Source organism: Necator americanus, chromosome II, assembly GCF_031761385.1.
Source record: "Necator americanus strain Aroian chromosome II, whole genome shotgun sequence".
Lineage (NCBI taxonomy): Eukaryota > Metazoa > Nematoda > Chromadorea > Rhabditida > Ancylostomatidae > Necator > Necator americanus.
Window position 1 is genome coordinate 39,096,182 of NC_087372.1, and position 21,485 is coordinate 39,117,666.

Consider the following 21,485-nt stretch of genomic DNA (forward strand, 5'->3'; position numbering starts at 1 on the left):
TCGAAAAATATACCAGAAAAATATATGAATAAAATACCAAATATGCATTTAAAGTATGAAGTAGAGATATAAAATTGAGATAATTTAAATATGTGAGAAATGAGATCTTATATTATAATATTTATGGAAAATATGTGAAAATATATGTACATGAACATATGAATAAATATAAATATAAGTATAAATAAATATGTAAATACATTTAGAATTTTCCGTCTTAGGGTACGCTTGAACAATTTAACACAGAGATCCACGCACAGATCCTATGTCATGTGGGAATATACTAAGCTATTAATGAAACCCGTAGGAAATCCACGGACTCGCCGATATCCTACGGCGGTCGCAGCGAGGTCTTAAAGGGAAATCATTTCAGCTCGCTGCACAAGTTACGTGAATTGGTGAACTGAGTGACTTTAGTCGAATTTTTAAATTCAAAAAAAATTTCTGTTATTGCCTCAGATCCTGAATGACCATAGCCATGTTTACTGTCTTTTTCACACCCTTAGGATTAGTTAGGCAAGGATAAGCAGTCTATACATAGTATTCGTGGAATTTCTCGGGGAATTTTAAGATCTTTGCGTCAATGGAGGTATTTCGGAAGGAAATGGCAACAAATCGCAGCATAAGATTGAAAAATCGCCTAGAAATCCAGTGATCAGAGGAAAGTAAAAGGGATCAGTCGATCCAGCGAGACATCTATTTACACAGTGAAATGTTCTAAACCATCGGCTATTTTATCAGAAACCATCCATAGTAAATTATTGATGAAATACTCGATGAAGAACGCTTTTTCAATCAAGGACCCGCTTCAAAATGTCCTTGGTAACCTTAAGAAAAGTGAAGTTCTAAGCTCCGGTTTTAGACATTGTGGTGGATTCGATGACTAAATCCATGTCTTCTAAGCATTGAATTTTTTAATTTGAATTTAAAAAATGTTTTATCGAAATATTTGAATGGACAAAACATTTTGCTTGTTCAAATATTCGAATAATTGCGTTCGAGTGATAAATAATTCGACCATATAATTGTTCGGAAGATTTCAGCATTTAACAGCGACGATTAAACAGTTCAGGAACCGTATGTGCTCCGCTCTGCGTTTTTTCTTTCAAAATATAAAAGTATATATTTTTTAAAAAATACCTTCAAGGACAAAAATTTTCCCGTTTCTTCAAACATTTATGTACCTAGACTTTGCTTGTTGTCCCGATAAATCCGTGTTTAGCGAGATTTCCGGAAGCGCCCGGAAATTTCAAATTGTTCAATTTCATTGAAGGGATATCTGAATGCATTGGATAGGAAAATATATTATAAGCCTGTTGAGGTGTTCGGATAATGTTTCTTTTCCTTCGGATAGTAGTCGATACGGTAGCACTCTAGGGTCCCAAGCCAACTTTTAAAAATCCCACTGGACCACCGGTTCTACAGCGAATTCTGTGCGATATCCGTGCCAGGAACAAATAAACGATGTGAAAACAACCAAAGTGCACATTTTCGCCAAGGTTGCACTTTTCCTCTCTCTTTTTTTTCCCTCATCGCCGCCATTACCTCCTTATCCCTCATTGGTTTCACGACGACGGATTGACGTCGTTTTCTGTCTGGATGCATCCTTGTGTCTCCGATCACTCATGGTCATCGCTTTTTGTACTCAGATCCGCTTCATCGGAGACGTCATCTGTCTGCGTGTCCCGAATTTTCGCTCAGTTGGTATGTGCTCTCGATAGGTGAGCGATTGCTGCGATACGATCGCTTCAACCGGAAACGTAATCGTTTTTCTTTTTCCCTGAACATCACTGACCCAGAATACAACAGCGGTAATTCTTACACCCATGGATTATTTCCTGAATAAAAATCCTGAGCAAAAAAATCCCTAAAAACGAGTGTTCCCAGCGTAGAATGGTGATCCCAAGTACAGGAAACTGTATCCGACGTATCGAATTCCTAGCTCTGGCTATAACTAGAATGTTCGGCCTACCGGAGATGAAGAAGTGCTTAACACTTGATTCAAGTGTCAGGATAGCTATCGTGTTACGGTGTAGGCGTCCATGGATCGAAAATAGTGTACAGATACCTTGAAAGTGTTTTTTTCCCGGCTGTACCTCTCTGGATGCGTCCTTCTTCCTTCTTTTCTTCTGTTCTCAGTAAAAAAAAAAGTTGCAGTTGTGATCAAGCAATGAATAGTAGACCATTTGAGTACTACCGGGAACAGCAACAACTTCGAGGAAGGGGACGAAGTAGGTCATTCATGACTTTTACTCCGATCTCTTCGACACCTTTGTCCACCATCCGAGGGAGATGGACAGCTCATCCTAGAGGTTATCCCATCTAAATAAATTAGCAGTAACTACATCCAGCAAACGGAATTGACTAAACGTTAACCAGTGGATCTTCTTAGCACTGTATAGGTGCCATCTCAGTGAGCTTCTAGGTACATACTTCAATTTTTTTCGTAAATATGGATAATCCACGTGAACCAGTGAAGATATGAAAATATCCCCCCTTTTTTTGAGAGAAATATCGGAAGGTCATACAGGCTAATTTGACAATTACAACTACGTTACTAGTTATACTATTATTAGTTAGAGATAATCTTTTCATGGATCAGGCGGGAGCAAATGAAAGGACATGTGCATCTGCTGAATTCCTTAGGTTATTTGTGAGCCAGAGGAGAAGTCTACCCTAAAAATCCTCGGAACTGTGCTAAGATCAGCCACTGAGGACCTGTGCCTTTCGACGATGCGACCGACCTTTTATCGCTGATTCCAGTGTACGAACAAAACCCCTTAGTGTTTTCACCGGTGCACTTTTAAGTTGTTTCCTTAATAGTGATAAAATTTAGAATTTAAAATAGCTCAATTGTGCCAAACTCTGAGTATCCGCTGAGCGGTGGCTACAGCTCATTTTCTACGATTTTCTCGTCGATTCTCGTCGTTTTCTAAGTGGTGTGTGACAGTTTCTGAAGCAAAATACCGTACTATTGTGACCAAATCCAAATCGTTTAACTCTGATTATCTGTGAAATTCTGGAGCGGTGAAGTTTTTTGGAATCTCATCAGAATTTTTTCTTTTTGAATAAGCTTTTAGGTTAGATTTGGTGAGACAGCCTTATACTAAAGATAGATTCATATTCCAAGATTTTTCTCTCGTATTCCTGACAATTTCTAAGCATTCCAAGTTGCTTTTTAAAAATTTTTACTTTTTTTTCTTTACATGTTGCACAATTTTTTTTACATGATTTTCATATACGTTCAATGTGTAGTCGTGTAGCGTCGTCTCTACGACCGTAATCTGTTAAATCTTTTTTACAGTACCTCGTATAAAATCACATGATGATTAGTCGATTTGTTGTCAGTTTATCAGTTAAGTCTTTGTTTCATTACTTCAATCAAATACGGCTAAGGACGAGCACAAAAACGGGTTTCGCAGTAGCACACAGTTGAAAAATCGTCTCGTAATGATTAATGTCCTCAGCGAGCGCAGCGAATCACTGTTACAGCGTTTAAGAGGTGAAGAAGGAAATGGAATGGCTGAGCGCGCAGAATTTCTGTGAGATCAAGTCATTTCGATTTGTTTCCACTTCTGCAATTTCTCCTCACGAATATATTTTGTAGTGATTTTTATTCTTTGAATTTTTTTTTACTGATTAACCTTATCCACCCTCTCCAAATATCCAACAACGTCTCCTTAAAACATCTCCTTAAGTAATCCCGCATAGCTCTCTACCAGAACGAGCTCGGATCATATGAATTTTTTCGTTCTCCTGGAAGTGGATTATCTTCTCCATGGCGCAGAAATAAGAAAATAATCCAAAATCTGAATAGTGCTAATATTTTCCTAACCTTTACGGTCGCTTCTAGAATTCCAACTTCCTAGAATGAGATTTTGAAGGACACTCACTTCATAGGGAGATTTCCAATAAACCCTATAGTGCACCACAAACCTGATCGGAGCGTCTGAGGGACTTTCCTCCCTCATAAATTTACATTTTATCCAGGACAAGTTCAGAAGTTAGCCAAGGTGACTACTTTTGTTTTGACGCCTTGTTGATCATACACTCCTTGGATGTTCCAGTGGACGTGAAGCACCGTGTGAAAAAATCAAAAATAAAAATAAAAATAAAATTGCAAATATAGTAAATAATAAAATAAAGTTGGAATAAAAATAAAAATAAAATTCGCTCCTTCAAAAAATGTGTATAGTCGCCACTTCACAGCATTTTTCAAACACTCCCTGGAAAAGGAAATTTGGACAAGGAAAAATTATAAGATTCAAAATCTGATTTTAAATGGAAATATCTGAGGAATTCAGTTGAATTTAGTTCCGCGTTGTTTGAAAGCTAAAAGGGAGCGTATCACGAATTTGACGTAATGTGGAAAGCTGATGAAAAAGACAGGTTCAGTGCGTAGACGTCGAATATGTGCTTTGTTCCGCTCAATTTCTCCTCATCGTACTCAGAAACAGCGTAGGAAACTGTGTTCCTACGAGATACGTGAAAACGCGTACGTTTCCACACGCGCCCCATCCACGAGCGAGCAGTCGAAGATCGATGAGGTCTTCTCACCAGGTTATGCAAGTAAAATCAATGAAACAGCTGCTGAGGGGGACTGGAGCATGTGCAAGGCAGCGCGTTCTAAAGAGTGTCGTAGGAAATAAAGCGGTTCCCACGCCGTTTTTCAAGACGACTATGGAGAGTTGAGTGGGGCAACACTTGTTGTGTAAATCCACACCTCGAACTCTATTTTTTCAATCAGATTTCCGCACTATATGAAATTGGTGATGACGCTGCTTTTAACCCAGACCGAATTGTTCATTCATGCAGTACCAACCTTACTGTAGATACTACACTGCAAATTACTGTAGCGCATGTCCGGACATTTTTTCAAGTAAACAGTAGTAGTAAACACGAATACGGGGGTTTTTCCCACCATTTCTGTAGCTTAGCCTACAGTTGAAGCTGACTGCGCTTTTTTTTCCTGTAAATTTTAAAATAAAAAGATAAAAAAGAACTTAGCTATCGTTTCTCATAAATGTTTTCCAATAAATCGTTCCAAATTGAATTAACACCAATTTTCGCTAGTTTTAAAGAATTTCTCTAGTTCGAAATCCTTCACCAACATCTATGTTACTTTCTACTGTGGTAATGCTGTAGTAGAATACTCTATATCTCCAAATCTGGAGTTTTCTGCGGCAAAAGTATGTCACGCAGTACGAATTCCCGTTTTCTTTATTTTCTCAGCGTTAATAATTGAAAGGAGGCGGAATATCGTTTTTTAGCCGAAAAAAGCTCTAGTATTTCTATTTATTTCTTTTACAATCCAAGAGTTTTGTCTTTGTTTCCTTCTAACTTTTTTCATTATTTGCTCTCTTCCCCTTCCACATATTTGTTCTACGCTATCCATTAAGCTTAGTTATTCATATAAATTCAACCACATCGGGCTTTTCAAATGGTTTTAGATTTCAGATAGGAACAAAAAAAAAACAAAACAAAACTCATGGAGGTATGGGGAATTGAACCCCAGCCCTCTCCCATGCTAAGGGAGCGCTCTACCACTGAGCTATACCCCCACGTATAAAGGAGGTCGCGCCACTTCACAATTTTCACTGCTCTACAATAAAGCGTAGAAATGAAGTAAAATTTCCCTTCAGAACAGAAGCAGCCATTGCCACACTGAAATGACAGATAGAACACCTCAAATCTCACATCAAAATCCAAATTTTTCAGAATTTTCCTCAAAATTTTCATGAAATTACTCCACAGTGGTTTTCTGCTTCTGCTTATCGATTCCAAATTTTTTACAAGAAATGGCTATAGATACAAATTTTTCTACTCTTAAGACCTTATGCTCATGCAGAGCCACATTTAAATCAATATTTATGTATTTATTTACTTTATAATTTTTGCAATTATATGATTTTCTTGTATCGTTTAACATCTTATCAGAATCTCCAAGGAGTGTGCAGTTTTATTCGTCTCAAATTTTAAATCTTCTTCAAAAATTTCGCTCCCTGAAGGGACTACGGTCGCGTCTGCGAGCAGCAGAAAATTACTTAGAATATATTCCTAGGGAATTCTAGGGAGTAGGTTAAAACTTGCATAATTATCGATAATTACCACATAAATTCACTGCATCTGTTAAATAACATTAGTTGAAAATTGCTGGATGACGCAATCCTGCGTGCATAAAAGAATGTTCAATCACAAAATGTAATAATAATGTAATAGGAAAAAGGTGCGTTAGCCAGGAATATAGTTTGAAATCACCACCTAAATACAGTAAGATAAAGTTTTTTTGTTTACCAAAATGGTCATCTTCATCAATAAACAAATATCTACTTCTCGTTGTTCTCCTGAGTGAATTTGTCTCCTTGTTACGAAAAAAAATTACCAGCTTATAATTTATTTACATAACCGACCTAGTTGTGTTCCATAGAATTGAGCATTCGTAAACAAAGAGGTTTGACACTGGTGTAGTGATATACTGTTAGATTCCAGACCCATTATTAAAGGCATCACCTCACGAATCCGAGGTGGTACGGATTTCAGGTGGAGTATTCTTATAAGGGATAGTAGATTATGGAGAGCGGGGTGATTCAGTCCCTTTTTTTCCTAATTGCCGTAAAAAACGGCCCTGAAGATACGGCTTCGGGCGTTCAGGCGCGCTTATTTCTACAAGAAGTTCGATTGGAGCGCGCCAGCCGAGTGCGCACGCCGCGTCTTCTTCGGCGTTTTTTACGGCAATTAGGAAGAAATGGACGGAATCACCCCCCTATCCATAATCTACTATCCCGTATACGAAGACTCCACCTGAAATCCGTACCTCCTCAGATTCTAGAGGTGATGATTTTAAAAATTTACAAATCTGTATATTACAGAAAGGTGAAGAAAAGTAAGAGGTATGGTTTTCCTCCATTTTGTACGGTTCGGACCATGTTCCTCGGTTATTTGGGATGAATCACATAGAAATAAGTGCACACGTTGGCAACAACGTTGAAAAATAACGCTGATGATTTCGCTCCTGATAGATATTGATTGCGACGATGCAACAGTGGCATCCATGTCCAGCAACGTTCAATCATATCAACACATTTTAAAAGTAAAACTTCCTCCGCTGTTTTTTTTTCCGTCATCGATCAAAAAATCCAAAAATCGCAGCTGAATGTGGATGGTAGGTCCTATGAAATTGTTTATAATGTTCCATAACCACACCTTGTTTATTTCTTCTTCTTCTTCCCGAATAAAAATCGATGAATTCTAAAACAGAGCTCTAAGACTCATCGCATATTTGCACATGCATTACTTTATTACTTCATATTTTCATTTTTATATGATTTTATGATTTTCTTTATGATTTTATTACTTTTTTTATATTTATATGCATTGAACAAAAATTTTTATATTTGTAGTATTGTACAACTTTTATTTTCAAATTTCTAAGGTTTTTTCTTTATAAATACGGTCCGTTTCTGTCACAATCCGATGCTGCTATTTATTCTAGGCAACATCATAGAAATATATATATAAACTTTGTAGGTGATTTTAAAGGATTTTTGGTTTGATCCTGTACTAATCCTAACTGTATTGCAACTGATTAACCACCCGCATAACGTAACAAATAATTCCTTTATTAAAGGGCGTAAAATTGATTTGTATAATTATTTTTGATGTCGTTTATCCATGAGAATATTATTTAATGGATTTCAATCCCGTTCCACTGTCGCACCATTCGCACAATTTCAAAAAAAAAAATCTTCACATGGCCGTTTTGGCACTTCGCTCCGCAACGTGCGATTCCTTCAGTAACGTGATATTTTACTACGTACATCTGTGAGGTATAACCTTATTTTAACATCAGCGAGATTTGAAATATCCTAGAAATTCAAGTCAATTTTTAACTAATGCAAATTTTGAATAATACAACTCGAATTTTTCTTCCGATCCTTAGTTGAAATGTGGCTCAAAAATTCGAGCATTAACATACAATATTCGGCATATTCTGCTTTGTAAGCCGAATAAAAACAACAAAAACAATCATTTGGTAAATAAATATGAAAACTAAGTACGATACCGTCCCAGAGATTGCTGTTACAAAAATATTGATTAGAGAATTACGGCAAATGTAGGGCAAAAGCGACCGCTATTCATTGTTTTTGCCCTATTTTAATTTTGTTATGTTCGTATGGTTCGTAGTCAAGCATTGATTATGTAATGAATAAATCAATAAATCATCGAGAACCCAGTCACTTGAATTTTTCGAATTTTCAATTTAAAAACACTAAAATGACTTCCATAACTAGATTGGAGAACTCAGAACTTTTGATAGTCGAATAAAAGTCCACGTTAATCTTTATTTGACCATAAATAGACACTGAATAGCATTATTATTATTAACATTATATATATTTATATTTATTTATTCCATTCCCTATTTATTTATTCGAGGACCTCAGCTTTAAATTTTAGAAAAAGAAATAAAGAAAAAAGAAAGAATAGCAGAGCAGATTTTTCTTGAAAGTGAAAACTTGCAAAACCGTTAGTTATACATTAAGCGGCAGCACAACCGAATTTTAGCGAACTCATCTGAAAACCAGAATTCATCTCTGCGATGGTGATATATTTTTCATTGCATTTTTATTCTGGGATTTAAAATCCGTCCAAATCGCTGTCATGATCATCGATCCTGTTACAACTTTCATACATATATCCTCTCAGACCTAATCTCTTAATTTCCCTTCCTTTGTGTCTAACTAGGATCTTGGATTGATTATGGTAAAATATTTTTGAACAAAATAATGGAAAAAACAAAGCAAATTAAACAATAAAATAATAATAGAATAATACAAATAACATTTATAAAAATATAGATGTATTTTCTTCGTCATAGGACTGAAGCAGGTTTAACATATTTATAGATGATAAGCTCTATGAGCTAAGACTCTCCTTGAATTTTATACATTTCCAAAGGTTTACGACCATGAAAAAAACCTGGATGGGCTTAAGTCACCACTCCTTATGGATATCGTCGCATTCAATGAAGAAACGTGAATATTCTTGGATTTTTTCCTTTAAATGTTGTATAAATGGACGTGGACGGGTGTAGCGCAGTCGGTAAGAGGTTCCACTGCCTGCACGATCGATCCGATTGGAGGTTCGAATCCGCCCCGCTGCTCACCAGGGCTTTCGTCCCTTCGTGGTCGATAAATTGGTGGTACCTGACCTGTCTGGGAGGATAAAAAAACACTGACTTCAGACATCGGCTAGCCACCACAAGTCATTGTATAGGCCAGTTACGCGTCCCGGAAACTCAAACGATCCGGAATTGAAGTGAACGTGGTGGTGGCGGGTCCAAAGCGGATTGATTAACGCCAGTGACTTTATCCCAGTTATCCTTTATAAATGGACATCAAATGATGAGTTTTTCTCACAGTTTTCTCACAGAGAAACTCTTGAACGAATGAACAAACGAACGAATTCTAAACGAATGCTTCCATTCAATATTCGAATGATATGGCGGACACCTACGCACTTTCGAAAATGAACACGTTGCTTGCACTGTCACATGCCACATCACTTTAACATTATTAAAAATTTACCAATTCGTGGACCTCTTTTGCGTTTCCGATTTGATTTTGCCCTTTAACAATATCTATGCGGGTCTATTCATCTGTTCATCACTAATTTTCCTCTCGTTACATTTTTGTTAAATAAAATCTCCACGAGCTGCCGTGTCCACTACATTTTTTCCGTATTAGAACATTCCTGTGCCACTCTATATTTTCTTTTCTTAACATCATTCTTTTTTTTGTTATTACTAGGAATTTTTCGACTACAAGCACTCACTACAAGCACTTTTTTCACTACAAGCATCTTTAGCCTCGATATATGGTTTTTTTAAAAGTATAATTTTGCAGTATATGGAAAAAAACATATTAAACTTAATCGTTCTTTGCTGTAACAAAAAATGTTAGTTTGTCGTTTCTGGAACCTGGAATTGTATAAGGAGTTATTTTAATGCCGTGGAGATCACGAATAATGTTCACATTCCCTCTTTCTGCCTTCTATTTCATTTAAGGTATTTCTCATCTCTTTTTCTTCTAGAAATTTCCTTTTTTTACTAGATACGAGGGAATGTGTTCTTAAACTATGTAGATTATATGAAATCCACGTAAAATTACACACACACCTATTCATCCCAATCGATTTCTGATTATTGTGCTTCTGTTCAGCATCAATCCATATCAATTTAACGCAATAAATTATTTAATTAAGAAAGCGACTGACAATAAATAATAATAAAACAATAACAATAATAAACAATAATACGTATATAATAATACATATAATATATAATAATAACAACAATAATACATATATAATAACAATAATAATAAATCTTAACTTAAAAAATTTATAAAAATTAATTAATTTAAAAAATTAAATCTTAATAATTTGACTAGTGTCTTTGATACCGAATCGTATTTAGGACAAAAACAAGGAAGATACATATCGTTATCTCATCCTGTCATCGTGAATCCTTTTTTCCTTAAATTCCTCTATTTTTCGAGTTTATAATATTCGATTTATGTTGAATCCATTAATTTATATTCACATCACCTGAATCACATTTCCTATTTTTTCAAAGATAATTTCCTCAACTTTCTATTTCTGAACTTCAATTGTTTTCGACCTTCAGTATTTTTTGTCAAATTCTCTGTCGTTTTCAAGAAAGTCGACCTCCTACTCTCATCCATATTTGTTGACCAGAGTTACTTTACTTGCCATTTATTTTTTTCTAGCTCATTTTTAGGGGGAAATTTGGTTACAGATTAAAAAAAAAAAGAAAAAGTTTTGTTTTTACATTTCTTCTCACATTACAAAAGATTTTTCTCCTCACATTTTTAAACTATGTGCAATACAAATGGCAGCATTGTTTTTGGATTCAATCGAATCTGATCCAGAAGTTTCCTCAGGATTTTCAATTCCGTTTTCCTACCGATTTCGAGAAAGCAGGCATCGTAATTTCTTGTAATTACAAGAATATTGTCGGATATTTCTTCACTCCTGTAATTATACGGAGTGGATTTCGATTTATTTGGTTTGTCCTGAATCTTTTTCGAAAAATTAAGAGTTAAAAAAAAGAAGAAAAAAAATTTGAAATCAGCCCTTTGTTCCTTGTTATTCTTTGATTCTTCCTTGAATTTTCGTCCAAACGTTCAGTCATTTTCGAGTATTCGTTCGAATTTTTTTACATGCGTGTGTTAATCTCATAACCTCAAGATCTTCTCCTGTATTTTTTCAGGTCATGGTTCAGTCACTGCTGCCGAGTAATGATCACCTATCGGCGCAACCATTCATCAACAATTGCTACTCGGAGATGTGCATGTCGAGCGGCGCAGTCGGTAAGCGCGCGAAAGCTTCACACACACATATTCATTCACGTTCACTTGGCCGGGTACCAAGGTCAAAAAAATGTAAAAAAAATTCTGTGGCCACGCCTGCCAATTTCCTTCGTTCCTACGCCCCGAAATCTATTTTGCTACGTATTTGTTACATATTATTTTTACATATTTATTTACAGATTTTCTGCAACCTTCGGAAAAAAGTCTACTTTAATACATATTTACTACATATTCTTTTTCATATATTTATTTACATATTTTCTGTATTCTTCCAGACCGAGACCTACTTTGCTAAATACTTATCATATGACAATTCTATATATTTATTTACATTTCTTCCGCATTCTTCCGCACCGAAACTTATTAATACATATTTATTATATATTTATACATATTTTACTATTATTTTTTATTTTTAGTTATTGTATATTTTATATATTTATTATAGATATTATTATAATATACATAATGTTACAAATACTACATACTACTACTTGTTTTCCTTAAGGTCCAAAATTTCCCCAAATTTCTCCCTTCTTGATTTTGTACACATAGAAAAAGTATTTAAGTAAAACACTTAAAGAAGACCAAGAAATTTTTCCAGGATCTTGGCTTTCCTCCAGAATTTCAGCTTAGCTCCACAGTTTTCCTGAATTTCTTCTTTCTTGATTTTACAAATAAAGAAAAAGAACGCGAACAAATTTCTTCAGAATTATGGCTTTTCTCCGGAAGTTTAGATTAGCTCCAAAATCAATTCGAACTCCAATTTTCCTGATTTTTTTTTAGTTTCTTTCATGATTTCACAGACATTGAAGTAATCTTAAGTTATCACACATTAAGAACACAAAAAACTCTTCGGAATCTTGGCTTTTCTCCAGAAATAAAGCCCTAAACTGGAATTTTTCGGCTAGAGATCTATATTTTTTTTTGTGAATGCTATGCACATTTGATGTATGCTAGTAGTTGTCCATCAATTTTCTTCCGGATCAACATCAACATACATGAGGTTTTTGTTTCTATGCCGATTAATTGCCGTTGGAGCCTAAGAGAGAGTTTTGCACGTGTAGAACCGCATAGAGCCAGTGTTTACTGCTACTTTTTCCTTTTTTCCAAGTCCTCTTCATATCTTCCGTAAACTTTACTAAAATCCTAACAAATTTGGAATTATTGTGATGCTTTTGGGGTATTATCTGCGGTAAAAAATACCCAAGAACCCCAGTCATTGTGTATCTTTAGGAAAAAAAAACTAGTAAAATTCCATAGATTATATTATTTGCATGCACTCTTTATCTTTCAGTACTTTTGTTTGAGTTACCTGTGCATAAAATCACCTGTTCACCTCAGAGAGATGAACTGGTTTGATAAAGTTTCGATTTTAAGAAGTTAAGGAATTTAACGGAATCCTGACCATTTTAGCAGTCTTGTCTGGAGCTTCCCTTCTGCTTGCTGCTTTCTGCGGCTAATTTTTTTTACCGTAGAAAATATTAAGATTTTTTTCTTGAGGGGGAAAAAAACTTGATTCAACATTGTTTGTTCACATGCTGTGTTTTCTTTCTTCGTCGATCTTATGTTGATAACAACTGTGAACTATTTAAAGTGTTGTAAAACCTTCTCTTTGGATCAAAATTTCAATTAATTACTTTATTTTATTTAATTTAAAGAATTTTTTTTGAAATAATGCAAAAAAAACCGCCTTTTTCTAACATTTAGCTTATAGAATTGCGGACGTTCACGTTTCTTTCTTTCTGTTTCTCCCACCTTTTCTCTCACGGAATAGATCCCAAAATAATCCAGGAACTTTTCCGGAAGTTGATCTTTGTTCTTTGTGACACCACACATATCCCTACAATTTATTACACCAACAACGTTCAACACGCGCTTTTATCTACACCAACCGCTTTTCGAGCGAAGAATGAACGTCACGTGGTAGAAATATTTTATTTAATACGAAATATCGCTGAAAAAAGTATTTTTTTCAAATTAAATCTGAGCCGAATGGCTTGTAGGGGACCCGTGGTAATTGAATGAGTATAGTTTTTTTTTAAAATAAAAATCATCTAGTAGTGACCTTAAAAAAAAATTTTAAAAACCTACAATCATAGTAGGCGGATCGGTAATTTTTAGCTACGGGTAATTTGAAAAAAACCAACCTTATCTAGTAGTGACCTTAAAATAAGAAAAAAAGACCATACAACCATAGTAGGTGGATTGCTAATTTTTACCTGTCGGGTATTTGAAAAAAAACCAACCTTTAGTAGTCAACATTTTCTCACCATGGATCAATTGATTTATCAAAAAGTTTTAATTTTGGAGAAAAAATATTCCTTATCTTCTTTATCAATCAGCATCCGACGAGGGTTTTCGAAGTTCTTCATTTCTTTTTTTACAGAATTTTCTTAATTGGCACTCTATTATGGATCTGATCATTGATCATTGAAAGCAGAAAATAAGCTCATTTTGCTTGGAGGAGAAGCGAAAAACAACAACAAAACAACAACAAACAAGGCTACAATCACATTCACATAATCTGGAAGTTTTTTAATCTAATCATATTTTGAAGTTGTTATTTATCCATATTTTTCCTTAGAACCCTTCAATACTTCAGCAGAACTCAAAATTATATTGAACTTTTAAATAATTTCACATTTCATAATTTAATGTAGGCGGAAAATAAGATCATTGAGGTTACGAAGAAAAGATAGAGATGAAAAAGATAGAAGGTAAAAAAGGAAAAAGAAAAAAAAAAGAGATAAATGACAAAAAAAGATAAAATGAAGGTTAAAAAGGCAAAATCGCAGCACAATCACTTGACGGAATTTTCAGTGGTTTTTGAAAAACTTGCTAAGCACTTGAGACTTCTGCACGAGATTCATTATCGTCGAGGTGATCATGCTTTGTTATGGTGAAAAACTCAAGGACAAGCGCATGGGATAGCATAAGATTTTTGTTTTTTGTTTACGGTTGCTTACCTAGCATCACTACGTCTTCTTTCCGATTATTTACTGGATCCTTGAAAGTTTTTGTTGCTCTTAAAATGACCGAAAATATCACAGTTTTAAAGTTTTCTAAAGTTTTTTTTTCTCTTAAAATAACTTAAAATTCATCTCTACTATTTTTAAACTTTTTAACTGAATTCTTAAAAGTTCTTTCCCTCAAAATAGGCTAAAATATCACTGCACGAGGTTCACTTTATGAAAACTGAAAATATCACAGTTTTAGACTTTTCTAAAGTTTTTTCTCTTAAAATAACCTAAAATGCATCTCTACGTCTCCTTTTCCAATTTTAACTTCTCTTAACGTTCTAACTGGATCCTTGAAAGTTTTTTCTTCTTTTAACATAATAAAATAAAATAAATATATCACAACACGAGGTTCACTTCGTCAAAGGCGGTCGTTTACGTAAACGACCTTGTACGATCACAAGTGTGATCTTTTGCTTTGACTTCTGCATAAACTGGTTCGATGGTTAAATGGATGAATGGAAGGATGGATGGATGGATGGATGGTCATTGTCGACAAAAACAATAACTTACTCGTTTATGTGGCTGTACATTTCGATCTGTTTACCAAACTGTTTGTTGTTCTTATCAGCCCCACGATAGCAGTAGTGGTTGTCTGGTTTAACTTACTGTTTCCGGTCTGCTAACTTCTAATACTTACTCATTTTTGATTTTTAACATCTATTTTACAGAGGAAATCTTGGGAAAGCATTTTGTGAATTTTAGTTATTTCTGCCGTATATCTACACCGCTAAGGATTTTTTTCAGAATTATTAGCTTTTAATTTGTTTTTTTTTTTTCGACTAAAGAATTTATCAACGGCTTTTCCGTTGCGTAAGATGTTTTATGCGAAGAAAAACTGAAAGAAAAAATTAATCCGCGGAGACGTTCGCTTACAATGCGTACCGTATCGCGGGTAACAATAATAGCTTCATTTTTCTGGAAGAAACACGTAAAGTATTCCATAACTCGATGTGTTTCTGCGAGTGAAACAAATTTATGAAAGCTTTAAAAAAGAAAAAAAAATTGATTTTCTCGGAGAATTGCTACAATTTATTCATTGCTGCAGAAGTACTTTTTTGAAGATAAAAAACTCTGATTTTTGGAATTTTTCCGACAAGGGATTAAAAGTAGCTTTGAATAAAAATAATCATTAAATAATAATAATAAAGTAGCGATAATAAAAAATATGTAATGATAAATAATATTAAATGATTATTGATAAATTAATAAATAACAATAAATACTTTGTTAAAATACTCTGTGTGGATATTGTTTTCTTTTCCTTTTAATTTATTTTCAATTTTCTATTTGTTTATTCGCGAATTTTTTGAAAAATTTATCAAGAAGGACTACCTGTTCAGCTATGGGCTATCCTGGTAAAAAGAACTCGTGATCCCCGGGAAACTGATGGGCGGAACACGATTCGTAACAATTCGTTGCTCTTATATTCCCGAAATTTATATTTGAAGTAAACAACGTGTGCTAGGAATTCCCTCCGTTCCATTTTTAATGGATTCATGAGGGAATAACGGAACATTCTTCTCATTTCTTAAATCCAAGAATCACATTGTTTCGCTATTTAAAGGCATGTAATATAAAGGTTCAATTCAACACGAAAAAAAAAACACAAAACTGCTAAAGGTCCCATATTTCAGCTCCTATGCAAGTTGAAAAGAAGCTCGGATGGATTGTGACGGCGATTTTCATCGTTGCTGACATGGTCGGCGGTGGCGTTGTCGCTATGCCAGTAGCCTTCAAACAATCGGGTTCGTATCGGTTATAAAACAGATCAATGATTGATTGATATAAGAGAGATCAATCAATTCCAATTTTTCCCCAAAAAAAAAAACTTCATGATTTTTCTTTTTTAGGTCTTCTTGGAGGCATTATATTCATGGTGGTCATTGCAACAATATTTGAGTACACGGGTTATCAACTGGGTAAAGTGTGGTGTAAAATGATGGAGAGGTATGATATTATTATTATTATTATTATTACTGTTATTATTACTATTATTATTATTATTATATAGTTGAGGATTTAATGTGTCCACTTATCCGTAATAATTTAATGAAATTAAAATTGATTTTCCACAAAAAAAACTTACAATTGATTTATTGAGGTTTTATTTGGATTTTTGAGACGACTGCGTAACGTTTTTAAAGAATTTATGCCACTAAAAATTGTTAAAAATTGTTAGATCAAGCATTGTTAAAAATTGTTAAATCAAGCAAAAATGGACCGGTTGGAGTAGAATATAGAAAAATTTCTTGAATTGATAATGATACTGCTATTTTCGGCCCTTGAGGTTACTTAACTTCTTTTTCTGCTTCGATGATAAGTTAACGCGCTCCAGTTAACAAGCGTAACAAGTATCGCGTTTCAGTAAAGTGGAACTCTCCGAGGATCACTCATTTTCCTCATTCAAATGGAATTCATCCAAAAATTTTCAAATTTTCAGGTATCCACATTTGGGAGTATGTCGGAAACCATTCCCAGAAATGGCAAAAAAGACGATGGGCCCGGGGATGCAGTGAGTTGCTTCTTAAGATTTTTTGAGTCCGCAAATGCAAAAAACACTCCCGGAAAATAACGGATTTCTTGGAAATAATCTATAATAAATCCGTAATTGCAAAGTTTGCTTCAATCTTTGGAGGATTAAGGTTTTATGATTCCTTTTACTTGCAAGGAATTTCTAGGCTTCAAAAAATTTAGCTTAGAAAGTTTTTTATTTACGATTCCTAGGAACGAAAGTAAGGAAATGTTTTGAGGAAAAGATTCTTATTACTTACAAAGAATTTTTTGACTTCAAAAAATGTAGGTTAGAAGATTTTTTTAAAAGATCCTCGGAAATAAACGTGAGAAAATCCTGTTCTTGTTTGCTCAAAATACACTTTTCTCTCTATTTCTTCTACAAAGGGAAAAATTGTTATTCTTGGTGGAAAATAGACGTCAATTAATTTCAAAAAATAGTTTTCATTATTGTTTTTTTGTGATCCCATAAAAATTTCAGACGTTTCACTTCGGTGATGGGAAATGTTACCCTATTTGGTATAGCTGTAGTTTATTTACTACTTTCCGCCAACATCATTCACTATTTTATCGGACGTTTCACTTCTATTCCTGCAAGCATGTGTGTGGTGAGTTGATCGGTGTGCATTTACGGATCTTGCGCCGCCGCCTTCCGCGATCTCTACATATATTCAAAAAACGGGATTCATTTTTAATTCTTTTTAAACCTTTTTCACACCAACTGCTCTTAATAAAATTCAGCCATAATTCATAAATTTTGAGTATTTAAGGATTTTGCAGTCTTAACCTGGTAACAAATAATCTGGATCGAGATCCAGGATCTATACATCTGATTAATAAATGACGTCATCTAGGTAGTGGGGTTCTAGTTGTCTTCATATATTTGTCTATTATATTTTTTGGCGAACTTAAGAACTACACGGTGTAATTCCAGGAAAGAGAGCATCACTTCACGAGAACAGCGTTTAACAGGATCTCTTTTTTTTTTTTTTTTTTTGAAGAAATCGAAAATGGAACGTTCTCCTCGTTTTAATCCTCTGCTTTTTCTGGATATTTCTATGGATATTGTTTCTTGAAACCACCGAACCTTAAATTTAACATAATTTTGGGGTTTTTTTTCTTGAGATTGGGTGCGAGATAAACCGACCTTATTTTGTAGACCTATATCATTGCTCTCAAGTTTTTCAATAATCAGCTAAAATTTACTAAATATTCAGAGGTGAGTATGACAAATATTTGGAAAATCCTTAAACAACATCATATTTCCACTCACAAAATCTGTTTTTTACCTAAATATATCTATACCTACTGTATATAACGTATACTTTCAGGTTATTGTATTTCTAGCTGTTATTATCTTACCTTTCACCTATCTGAGAAGTCCCGGAGAATTTTGGTGTGGATTTTTCGGCGTTGTCCGCTTCTTCGCCAAAGATTTTCTAGTATTTTCTTTGTTTTGTATTAGGGGTGTGATCGTACTTGCCATGGTTACCACCGTCATAGCGGTATTTTCCATCCTCACCGGTATCGCACTTGATTTCGGTTCATGTTATCCAGAAGTTGCATATCCTGAACAAACTCCTAGCTCAATGATATTGTCACTTGGTTAGTCGGTTTTCCATAGTCGGTTGCCGTTTTGCAAATGGGAATTTTATTTAACTTTTCAGGAATTTTCCTTTTTGCATTTTCTGGACATTACGTGTTTCCGACTATTCAACATGACATGAAAAACCCGAGAGATTTCACTAAGAGTGTTTTTGCTGGATTTTTCCGTAAGTGCACTTATTGGCATTCGGAAAATCCATCTCCAATATTTCTCTGCGTTCATTAGGAATTTTTCTAATGACTTCTTGTTTGTGCTGCGCTAGTCGCGAAATCTCCTAATTTCTCAGATCGCATATTTTCAGTTGTCGTCATGCTTTACATGCCACTTTCAATTTCTGGCTACGTTGTCTATGGAGCTGCACTGGAAAGCTCTGTAATTTACTCTGTACAAACCAGTACGCTTCAGGTCAGTGCCCTAGCTCCTGGAATTTCCTAACTATCGATCGATGCAGTGCTTAGTCGACTGAGAAAATACCTACATACGTTTGAGAATCTTTTCCAGAGATCCTGAATCCGTTAGTATTTTTGTAGGGTTAGGTTAAGATTCAGGTTTTTCAGGTTCAGTTTTTTTTTTCACTAACACAAACCATATCACTGAATTCACCACGTTGTAGTTAATTCAACTGGTGTCACTTCCATTTTTTTGTTGTTGTTTTTAGTGTTTGTTTGTGTTTTTTTGTTGGTGAAGAATATCTATTAGCTCAACTTTATCCCTTTTTTGAACATCAATCTGAAAAAATTTTTAAGGTTTCTGGAAAATTTACGAAAAAAAAACAGATAGTACATTTTAAAAAATTAATAAAAAAAAATTATTTCTTTGAGATATATCTATAACCCTCACTATTTTTTTCCAGCTCGCTGCAAACCTCATGATCGCTGTGCACTGTATTATGACGTTGGTTATCGTTATCAATCCCCTGAATCAGGAAGTGGAACACTACCTGAAAGTCTCTCATAGTAGGTTCCTATTGAGTTTTTTTTTCATCAAAATGAATGATACGATTTTGTGGATTGGTGTGTCGGACGAAAAGAAGAAATGTTCATAAAAGATTTATATGTAGAGGCTGTTAAATATTTTTATATTTATTTTTTATATTTTTATTTTTATATTTTATTTACTTATTTATTTTAGGCTTTGGACCTGGACGAGTTATCACGCGAACCACTGTGCTCATATTAGTCCTCTTCGTTGGTCTCTCGGTACCTGATTTCTCGCCTGTGATGAACTTGGTAGGCTTCGAGGCGTTTTCCCAACTACATTCTGGAAAAAAATCCATCAGTGAAACTTTATTCAAGGCGTCATACGCAGCTACCACACTTGTTTATACAGAAAAGGCTATCGTTTACACATAAAATTTCTTTGAGCAGCACCGATGGGAGGGTCCCATCCATCCAAAGTTCTTCTTTGATTCTTGATCATTTAGGTCGGAGCGTCTACAATCCCAATCGGATGCGTTGTACTGCCGTCACTATTCTATCTATACAGTGAAGCAGCTACTGAGGATGAATGGAGGAAAGGACATACACCGTCGTTGATGAAGTGAGTGGGCGGAGTCGGAGGAAAACTCGTACTTTTCCCAAATCTGTCTGATCTACTTTATTTCCAGTGTCATTCGCCGCACTGACAAGACTGTTCTTATTATTAATTTCTTCATTCTCGGTTAGTTACGTTGGGTTTTTCCTATTTTTTTTGTTCTTGCGGTATATTTATTTTTATTTTCCTATATTTCGCAAAGATTGAACAGAGACTGTAGAGATTCTCTCCAGGAACAATTTGGCAATATTTTATCCAGCATACACAAACTTTTTTTGGGCTCGGATTTGACTCGGAAAAGATCCTTTTACCGTTTTCAGATTAAGTGATGCTTTTGGATCCGTAGAATCCGGTGTTTTCCAGGAATCCCTCAGAAAGTTTCGGAATTTTTTCCCCAAATCTTTAGATCCAAGCTAGGACTTTTAGGAGTCGCTGTGGTGGGCGGTGTTCTTGGAACCATGCAAGGACTTGAGAAAATTGCAAAGGCCGAATTTTCAGCACCTTGTTATGTACGTGCATTCACGTCCGATTACTACAATAGCACGTTCACGATCAAACAAAAGTGAGTACCGCTATGGAATTTGTGAAATTGACTTTTTTTTTGAAAAATGGAAACCGAGCAAATTTGATAAACTCAAATATTTTTTTAGCTGTTGCGGTCGTTTCCGTAACATTTCCACCTACGATTATTTCTGTGGCGCTTAAAGCGAAACAACCATAACATGTCGCATCGGCGGAAGCGGTACGAGTTTCCATGGAACTCCTCTTCTTGTCGTTTGGTTGTACTCAAAGAGTTTATTGTTTTTTCCCCCTATCAAATTCGTACATTGTAGTCTTCAGTTTTTATGCTCCTATGTTTTATTGACGATTTACAGTTTGTTTACAGTTACAGCAGTAAGCAAAAAATGTCTTTTCGTATCAGGGAGCTTTCAATGCTCATGAGGTTAGACACAGGAAAAGAGATTAGCTCTGAAAAGAAATTAGGACATAGAGAAGATTTGTTTTTTCCTTCTTTTCAAATTTCCTAAAAAAAAGCTCATTTTACGACAATTCACTTGAACATGCGTAGCATATCCTGACTTCTTTTTTCTTGAGACGTATTTTTTTTGGTATTTTTTTTGCAGATTTTTTCTCACTTCATATATGTGTATATACAACAGAAAGCGCAATTTACATTGAACTAGTGTGCATGAATTGGTTTGCGCGTAGCTACGCGGTGGGCGTAACGGACGTTGTTCGGGCGTGGGCGTGCCCGTTTGCACGTTCAATGGACGTGCGCGCGCGTGCGGACGAGTTCACACGAACGGTTTTGCGCCATCCAGTTGCACACTTTTTCAGTGATTGTTTGATAGTGGGTTGTTTGTGTGTCACCCGGTGTGGGGAATCCCCGTGAATATGTCGTCTTTTTCTTTTTCTTTT

The 21,485-nt window shown here is 35.0% G+C and overlaps 1 protein-coding gene across 1 annotated transcript; it reads left to right on the forward strand.

Annotated features, from left to right (window-relative positions):
* Positions 1–11,296: 11,296 nt before the first annotated feature.
* Positions 11,297–20,771, forward strand: RB195_020796 (uncharacterized protein; the record flags this gene model as incomplete). The annotated part of the gene is made up of 15 exons (XM_013441805.2): positions 11,297–11,393; positions 16,051–16,161; positions 16,267–16,363; positions 16,857–16,928; positions 17,409–17,535; positions 18,259–18,323; positions 18,393–18,532; positions 18,595–18,699; positions 18,835–18,938; positions 19,387–19,489; positions 19,665–19,762; positions 19,957–20,072; positions 20,140–20,192; positions 20,493–20,628; positions 20,717–20,771. The coding sequence occupies 15 exons, from the start codon at positions 11,297–11,299 to the stop codon at positions 20,769–20,771; spliced, it is 1,479 nt and encodes a 492-aa protein (XP_013297259.2).
* Positions 20,772–21,485: the final 714 nt, after the last annotated feature.